This window comes from Mesoplodon bidens (assembly GCF_964165515.1).
Source record: "Mesoplodon bidens genome assembly, chromosome: X".
NCBI classification, from domain to species: Eukaryota; Metazoa; Chordata; class Mammalia; order Artiodactyla; family Ziphiidae; genus Mesoplodon; species Mesoplodon bidens.
The window spans coordinates 55,423,571-55,433,212 of NC_138163.1; the positions used below are offsets into that span (position 1 = coordinate 55,423,571).

General features: G+C 40.9%; 1 protein-coding gene across 3 annotated transcripts in view; it reads left to right on the forward strand.

The window, feature by feature from the left end:
* PCDH19 (protocadherin 19) overlaps positions 1-8,416 on the forward strand; it is a gene marked incomplete at both ends in the record, with an annotated part of 106,644 nt that extends 98,228 nt beyond the window's left edge. For all 3 annotated transcript variants that reach the window (XM_081222197.1, XM_081222198.1, XM_081222199.1), the window contains one exon: positions 7,827-8,416. In XM_081222197.1, coding sequence (XP_081078323.1) covers positions 7,827-8,416 — 590 coding nt within the window. The remainder of the gene's footprint in view (positions 1-7,826) is intronic.
* Positions 8,417-9,642: the final 1,226 nt, after the last annotated feature.

Consider the following 9,642-nt stretch of genomic DNA (forward strand, 5'->3'; position numbering starts at 1 on the left):
GGAAGGTTTTTAATCACAGTTTCAAATTTAGTGCTTGTGATTGGTCTGTTTATATTTTCTATTTCTTCCTGGTTCAGTCTCATAAGGTTGTGGTTTTCTAAGAATGTGTCCATTTTATTGGCATATAGTTGCTTGTAGTAATCTCTCATGATCCTCTGTACTTCTGCAGTGTCAGGTGTTACTTCTTTTTCATTTCTAATTCTGCTGATTTGTGTCTTCTCCCTTTTTTTCTTGATGAGCCTGGCTAATGGCTTATCAATTTTGTTTATCTTCTCAAAGAATCAGCTTTTATCTTTATTGATCTTTGTTATCATTTCCTTCATTTGTTTTTCATTTATTTCTGATCTGATCTTTATGATTTCTTTCCTTCTGCTAACTTCGGGGTTTTTTTGTTCTTCTTTCTCTAATTGCTTTAGGTGTAATGTTAGGTTGTTTATTTGTGATGTTTCTTGTTTCTTGACGTAAGTTTGTATTGCTATAAACTTCCCTCTTAGAACAGCTTTTGCTGCCTCCCATAGGTTTTGGATTGTCGTGTTTTCATTGTCATTTATTTCTACATATGTTTTGATCTCCTCTTTGATTTCTTCAGTGATCTCTTGGTTATTAAGTAGTGAATTGTTTAGCCTCCATGTGTTTGTATTTTTTACAGATGTTTTCCTGTAATTGATATGTAGTCTCATAGTGTTGTGGTCGGAAAAGATACTTGATACAATTTCAATTTTCTTAAGTTTACCAAGGCTTGATTTGTGACCCAAGATATGAACTATCCTGGAGAGTGTTCCATTAACACTTGAGAAAAAAGTGTATTCTGTTGTTTTGGGATGGAATGTCCTATAAATATCAATTAAGTCCATCTTGTTTAACGTGTCATTTAAAGCTTGTATTTCGTTTTTTATTTTCATTTTGGATGATCTGTTCATTGGTGAATGTGGGATGTTGTAGTCCCCTACTGTGATTGTTTTACTGTCAATTTCCCTTTTTATGGCTGTTAGCGTTTGCCTTATGTATTGAGGTGCTCCCATGTTGGGTGCATAAATACTTACAATTCGTATATGTGCTTCTTGGATTGATCCCTTGATCATTATGTAGTGTCCTTCTTTGTCTCTTGTAATAGTCTTTGTTTTAAAGTCTATTTTGTCTAATATGAGAATTGCTACTCCTGCTTGCTTTTGATTTTCATTTGCATGGAATATATTTTTCCATCCCATCATTTTCAGTCTTTATGTGTCCCTAGGTCTGAAGTGGTTCTCTTGTAGACAGCATACATACGGGTCTTGTTTTTGTATCAAATGTTGGTGTGTTTAATATTGTCCCAGAGGTCTCTGAAACTGTCCTCAATTGTTTTCATTCTTTTTTCTTTATTCTGCTCTGTGGTAATTATTTCCACTGTTTTATCTTCCAGGTCACTTATCTGTTCTTCTGCCTCAGTTATTGTGCTATTGATTCTTTCTACAGAATTTTTCATTTCATTTATTATGTTGTTCATCATTGTTTGTTTGCTCTTTCATTCTTCTAGGTCCTTGTTAAATGTTTCTTGTATTTTATCCATTGTATTTCCAAAATTTTGGATCATCTGTACTATCATTCCTCTGAATTCTTTTTCACGTAGACTCCCTGTTTCCTCTTCATTTCTTTGTTCTGTTGGGTTTTTAGCTTGCTCCATCATCTGCTGTGAATTTCTCTGTCTTTTCTTTTTGCTTAACTTACTGTGTTTGTGGTTTCCTTTTCACAGGCTGCAGGTTTGTAGTTCCCGTTGATTTTGCTCTCTGCCCCCAGTGGGTAAGGTTGGTTCTGTGGGCTGTGTAGCCTTCCTGACAGAGGGAACTGGTGCCTGTGTTCTGGTGGATGAGGCTGAATCTTGTCTTTCTGGTGGGCAGGACCATGTCTGGTGGTGCATTTTAGGGTTTCTGTGACCTTATGATTTTAGGCAACCTCTCTGCTTATGGGTGGGGTTGTGTTCCTGTCTTGCTAGTTTTTTGGCATAGGGCGTCCAGCACTGTAGCTTGCTGGTCGTTGATTGGAGCTGGGTCTTAACGCTGAGATGGAGATCTCTGGGAGAGTTTTCACCGTTTGATATTCCGTGGGGCTGGGAGGTCTCTGGTGGAGCAATGTCCTGAACTCTGCTCTTCCACCTTAGAGCCTCAGGCCTGACAGCCAGCTGGAGCACCAAGACCTTGTCAGCCACACGGCTCAGAATAAAAGGGAGAAAAGGGAAGAAAGAAAGAAAGACAGAAAGAAAGAGAGAGAGAGAGAGAGAGAGAGAGAGAGAGAGAGAGAGAGAGAGAGAGAGAATGAAGGAAAATACAGTAAAGTTATTAAAATAAAAAATTAAATTAAAAAATTTAAAAAGTAATAAAAAAAGAAAGAAGAGAGCAACCAAGCCAATAAACAATTCCACCAATGATAACAAGTGCTAAAAACTATACTAAAAAAAATCCAAATCAAAACAAACCCAACCAACAAAAACTGGACAGAGATAACCCTAGGGCTAATGGTAAAAGCAAAGCTATACAGACAAATTCACACCAGGAAGCATATAAATACACACCCACAAAAAGAGGAAAAGGAAAACACACACACACATATATATATATATATATATATATATATATATATATATATATAAATCAAAAAAAGGAAGAGAGCAACCACATCAATGAACAAATCTACCAATGATAATAAGCTCTAAATACTAAACTAAGATAAGCATAAAACCAGATACAAATTAGATGCAGAATGCAAACCCCAAATTTACAGTTGTTCCCAAAGTCCACTGTGTCAATTTTGGGATGACTCGTTGTCTCTTTAGGTATTCTACAGATGCATGGTACATCAAGTTGATTGTGGGGATTTAATCCGCTCCTGAGGCTGCTGGGAGAAATTTCCCTTTCTCTTCTGTGTTCGCAGAGCTCCCGGGGTTCAGCTTTGGATTTGGCCCCAGCTCTGCGTGTAGGTCGCCTGAGGGGGTCTGTTCTTTGCCCAGACAGGACTGTGTTAGAGGAGCAGCTGATTAGGGGACTCTGGCTCACTCCGGCGGGGGGGAGTGAGGGGTATGGAATGTGGGGCGAGCCTGTGGTGGCAGAGGCCAGCGTGACACTGCACCAGCCTGAGGTGTGCCGTGTGTTCTCCCGAGGAAGTTGTCCCTGGATCACGGGACCGTGGTGGTGGTGGGCTGCACAGGCTCCCCAGAAGGGGGGTGTGGATAGTGACCTGTGCTCGCATACAGGCTTCTTGGTGGCTGCAGCAGCAGCCTTAGCACTCATGTCCGTCTCTCATGTCTGCGCCGATAGCTGCAGCTCGCGCCTGTCTCTTGAGCTCATTTAGGTGGTGCTCTGAATCCCCTCTCCTCGCACACCCTGAAACAATGGTCTCTTGCTTCTTAGGCAGGTCCAGACTTTTTCCCAGACTCCCTCCCGGCTAGCTGTGGTGCTCTAGCCTCCTTCAGGCTGTGTTCACACAGCCAACCCCAGTCCTCTCCCTGGGATCTGACCTCTGAAGCCTGAGCCTCAGCTCCCAGCCGTCACCTTCCCCAGCAGGTGAACAGACAAGCCTCTTGGGCTGGTGAGTGCTGGTGGGCACTGATCCTCTGTGCGGGAATCTCTCTGCTTTGCCTTCTGCACCCCTGTTGCTGTGCTCTCCTCCGTGACTCTGAAGCTTCCCCCCGCCCACCTCCCTTCCCACCCCCCTGTCTCTGCCAGTGAAGGGCCTTCCTAGTGTGTGGAAACACTTCCTCCTTCACAGCTCCCTCCCAGAGGTGCAGGTCCTATCCCTATTCTTTTGTCTCTGTTTTTCCTTTTTTATTTTGCCCTACGCAGGTACATGGGGAGTTTCTTGTATTTTGGGAAGTCTGAGGTCTTCTGCCAGCATTTAGTAGGTGTTCTGTAGGAGTTGTTCCACATGTAGATATATTTTTGATGTATTTGTGTGGAGGAAGGTGATCTCCATGTCTTAGTCCTCCACTGTCTTGAAGTTTCCCCCTCTCACTTTTAAAACACACTTAATTTCCTTACTAAACTGAAGTTTTGATTTTTAAAGGTAATTCATCTGCATTGCATTTATGAATGTAGGTTACCTTGGGCTGGGAAGACATTCTTTCTGTCCATTTATATTCTCCATATTTTCTTTCATATTTCATATGTCTATAAACACTAAAGCTAGCTTAGATTTTGTTTCAATAGTATGGACATAAATGTCACTGAGTGTTGTTTGATACTAAAATGATAAGCAGCAAGTCACTGCCCTTGGTAAGGATTTAAGGAAATAAAGAGATCAGATCTAAACCAGGAGTGAGACATTGTGAGTAAATGAGTCTTTCAGATTCAAGTCTTCACTTGCATGGGGTAAGAGCAGTGTACCTAATATGTACACATAATTAACCGAAGAAAATTGCATATTATTCTAGCTCCCAAAGGGCTGAGGTGGGCTTAGTGAGATTGGTGTGTAGGCTTAGACCGATTACATTCCTAGGGGTGCTGAGTGCGTTTACCTTTTTCTCTTCCCAGAGAGTGATCTATTCACTTAGGCAGTGGGTAAGCTGAAAGCAAGCACTGTCTTTGCAGAGAAGCTTCTGAGATGACTGAGTTCCCTGCCCTGGTCTTTGTCAATTCATAAGATATTAGAGGTATCTTCCTCTGGGGTCTCTGCCCTCTGTGTATGCTGGGGATCCAGGTCTCCTTATGTTGTTCATTTGAAGCAGCCTACCATAGGGAAGGAACACTGTATGTGGATTTGGGGTGACACATGAATGGCGTTCTCTTAATGAATTGTGTTGAGAAAAGAACTACCTCTTCAAATTTTAAGATAGCTACTTGAAACTAAAAACTTAAAAGAAACTTAAGAGAGCTTTATGTTGAGCCTATTGAGAAGATTCTACTAGATTGTCATTCATCACTGTTCTGCTCTGGGAGTATGAGCAAGTGACCTGTAATATCAGTCTGAAGGTCAGCTGGGATTTCCTCTTCATAGCTGGTCATATGGCTGTGGTTCCATGGCTCAAAGGTTAAGGTCTCTATGCCTCTGTGCCTTAAATTGTGGACAAAAAGGACAGGGATCCCACAGCCTTCCAGACATTTCTTTTCTTTTCTTTCTTTTTCTGACTTCCAGGGAGCTCACTCAGAGTTATAGAAATAGAAGTTAGTTATTGAACTGTTCCCCCACTTGCACCTCCTTACTCCCCACCTCCAAACAAATACTCAAACTAATTCTTTAGAGCTATTACTTGGAGAGTTATGAGATAAGCCTCAGAGGAAATGTTGAGGAAGAAGCATCTTTTGGGGAAACTCTGAAGGTGTGAATTCTGTCCTACTGGAGGGATACTGGGGTCTCCTGGGGAAAGCACTAGATTTGGATGAAATTGAATGTGGGTGGATCATCTATAGACTCTTCCACTCATAATGTTTGGGTCTACACAAAGTGTTTCCCAAGTATATCCCAACATGTTTCCCATACTTTCATACTTTCTGCCTCCCAGGATCATATGTGTATTTTAAAAAAAAAATTTGTTGGAGTATATTTGCTTTACAATGTTGTGTTAGTTTCTACTGTACAGCAAAGTGAATCAGCTATACGTATACATATATCCCCTCTTTTTTGCATTTCCTTCCCATTTAGGTCACCACAGAGCATTGAGTAGAGTTCCCTGTGCTATACAGTAGGTTCTCATTAGGTTATCTATTTTATACATAGTATCAATAATGTTTACATGTCAGTCCCAATCTCCCAATTTGTCCCACCCCCCTTTCCCCTTTAGTATCCATATGTTTGTTCTCTACGTCTGTGTCTGTATTTTTGCTTTGTAAATAAGATCGTCTATACCAATTTTTTCAGATTCCACATATATGCATTAATATACAATACTTGTTTTTCTCTTTCTGACTTACTTCACTCTCTAAGAACATATATGTTTTGAATAATGATAACTTATCAGATGGCAACACTGAGAGTTTTCAGGGAAGAGGCAGAGAAAGGGCTTTTGACAAACCCTCATTTTGCAGAGGTGGCCAGGCAACCCTGACATGGAACTGTGCTGGAGATTGCAGAAACATTGTCCTGTGTATGGGGAAGGCACTTATCTTTTTGGTGATAATGCTCATTTGCTATTTGGTTGCACCTCTGCAAAATTCTGAAAGTTTCATTCTTCAGTACTGAAAGGGGGCTTAAAATGGCTATCTTAAAGATAAGTCGGCAAATTGTGTCCAGGTACATTGAAGGAGGTCTTACCTTTGGTTGGCCTTTTCATACTTTAGACTAGGTTAAAGGCCCTTTCCAGAGTTGTGTTGAAATCTGGACTCAGCCTGGATTAGGCCTTAATGTTTAGCTACTTCTAACACTTTTCTCCAAATGATGAAGTATACACCCAATTCAACCATTATTTCTTGAGCCCCCTCCCAAATGCCCCTTTACCAAAATAACTTTCGATGATTGAGGCAGAGCAGTGCCTCTTTGCTCCGTCATTTACTCTTTAAAAAAATCAAGAAACAGACTAAAACACAGAAATACAATTGTATAAGGAAGGTGTGTTATATATAGACTAATATCAGGCAAGGCCCTGAATTGTAGACTTCTTCCTGCAAAAAAAAGCAGTCACAGCGCATATTTATAACTTTTTTTTGACATGTACTTTTTTTGTCCTTGCGATCTCTTGTGGTCTCCCCACCTCCTCCGATCCTGCCCCAAGGATTTCTATAAATGTTAAGCTGCTAATATATATTTTTTAAGCTGCTAGTATTTTGATGCATTGTGCAATGTTATGAAAATTTTCATTAGGTCATCCCCATGCAAGAATGTAACAAGTATAAATTGATCTGGAAAACTAGAGCTGTAAACCAGACATTAACAGTTTTCCAGTGGACAGGTAGACGTTAACCCTGGGTCCATGCTTTAGTGAAGCCCCTGTAGAAAGCCTTTCTGAGAGCCAAATTAAAACCTTAACTCTAAATGAACCGATATGAAAAGAGCAAAGCATGTCTTACCAATAATTATGAATTCTATTTGCTGAGATCTTCTATGATAGGGTTAAAGTAATCCATGAAAGAATTATTTTAAGAAATATGACCCTATTGAAACTGCAGATAAGAAAGATAAGGAAAGATGGCTAGTTGGGTGTAATTAAATTATGTTCAATCTATGAGTGATGTGTGCATAAGGCCAATTGCACCTTCTGGGTCACATGTAAGGAAGAGATCTCAATATATTCCTTCTGATGGGAAATGAAATTATGTAAATGATTTAGTGAGGAGATTGGCTGGTGGGACTGGTGGTCAAAAAGAAGTGACGTGATTGGGTTTTCAAAGAAAGCATGTTACTAATCTAAAATTAAGCATTGCATATCATTAATAGGTAGAGTGGGAATGTGGTTGACAGTGCTACTGCTCAAAAACATGGCCAAGACTTCTCAGATATACTGACTGTTGGAGTCCCTGCTCTGCCTCTGCTCCCTCTTCTGATGGAACCAGTTTCAAACACAGTTTATTTTTAACAGGAGTTGTTGATAAAAATGCTGACTCTCAGCACCTTTACAGTCAGGATAAACTTCTTAAAAATATATTTTTTCATCACACTGTGTTTCCCTTTAGGTTTTTAGTTTTGTCAGCAGTGGGAACAGCAACAAAAATAAAAATAAAAAAGGAGGGGAGATTATTGAGGGGGAGATCTGCGGCTTTTTAAAAATCCAATTCTTCACACTTGTCCCAAAAGGCAATAAAGGACTATCTAAAAGCATCATTTCCCAAAAGGGCCTGTGGGTACCTAAGAAACCAGAACACTGGGGACTAACAATGATTCCTGGGAAAAGCTGATGAAATTGACATTTTATTTTCTCCAAACAGATCAGAATGAAGGATTTCATTGCAGGGAAGAATGCCGGATTCTTGGCCACTCTGACAGGTGCTGGATGCCCCGGAACCCCATTCCCACCCGCTCCAAGTCCCCTGAGCATGTGAGGAACATCATTGCACTATCCATTGAAGCTACTGCTGCCGATGTTGAAGCTTATGATGACTGCGGCCCCACCAAGCGGACTTTCGCAACCTTTGGAAAGGATGTCAGCGACCACCCAGCTGAGGAGAGGCCCACCCTGAAAGGCAGGAGGACTGTTGATGTGACCATCTGCAGCCCCAAAGTCAACGGTGCTATCCGGGAGGCAGGCAATGGCTGTGAGGCTATTAGCCCTGTCACCTCTCCTCTGCACCTCAAGAGCCCTCTGCCTACTAAGCCTTCTGTGTCTTACACCGTTGCCCTGGCGCCCCCGGCCCGTGATCTGGAGCAGTATGTCAACAATGGCCCTTCTCGTCCCTCTGAAGCTGAACCCCGTGGAGCTGATGGCGAGAAAGTCGTGCATGAGGTCAACCCTATTCTGAAGGAAGGTCGAGACAAAGAGTCTCCTGGCGTGAAGCGTCTGAAGGATATCGTTCTCTAAATCAGTCTTGGGGAAGAAGAGAGAGAAACCATGCTGGCTAGCAAAGAAACAGGACCTGATCGTTTTAATTGCTCACCAATGGTTGGTTATTGAGTGGCTGTATTTCAGAGCTTTCCCTAAATGTATTGTTTATAAGTGACTATCATTCTGTGACAATCCCTCTCGTTTCAACAGGCAGCAGGGGTGTTCCGTTGGAGCAAATTAGCTTTGGCTTGAGTTGTTCATGGGGGCCTTGATGTTGGGGAAACAGAGACAAATTCAGTTGTGAAAAGTATTATGTATTAAGTGTTTGGATTTATATATTTTTGTATGTCAAAATTATAATAAAAATTACCATTGTTTGTGGAGGATTACATTTTAAAAAAGCAAAAAAAAAAAAAAAAGCTCTGGACACCTTTAATAGGCTCGCCACTGTTTTGTAGTGTAGACAAGTTAATGGTCATTTATTGTGTACTATTCATTGATTCAGTGATGTGAAATCAAGCCCCCCAAATGGTTGTTTCTGAAGCTCGAGTACTTTCCGATGCCGCTACTTTGCTGTGGACATCCCTGCTTTAAGAACCCTTTTGCTAGCTGTGCTATTGTTATATTTGATATTGCAAATTGCTATGTGTGTGGTGATGGCAAAAGGCTTTTAGAAGTTGGTGTTTTTTTTTCTTAAAAAACTAAAACAAAACTACAGATAAAAACAAAGTGCAAACAACTGAGACAAAAAGTGAATGAGTAACACCACACATACAGATTGTGTACTTGGAGGATACTCACAGAGTCTACCCACGGAGTGGTTGCTCACCACGTTGCAGGGTATTTTTCCTGACTTTCAGTCTTCTGCCCAGATCCATGATAGATCACTGCAGAAAGACATTTTTGGATATTCTGCTATCTAATTTGCAGCTGTCAGAAATACTGTGCTGAAAGTTTTATGAGATCAATTTTTCTAATTTTCAGGCCCTGAACACGAAAGTTGCTCCTGAAGTTATCAGTTTCCAGGCTTAGGAATTCCTTATCTCCAATCATCTAAAACTCAGAAAGACTGAATCTATTTTGAGTTCTAAATAAGCATCTTTTCAGACACACACTTCCTGATTCAGTGTTTCCCCGTCACGATTCGAATTTGACTGCAAAGCATGTCATGGGCTGGAATTGAGAACTCCATGTTGCTCTGTATTGTAGGATTATAAATAGGGGTAGAGTAAGCAGTACAAAGTGTACATTTAGGAAAAGAC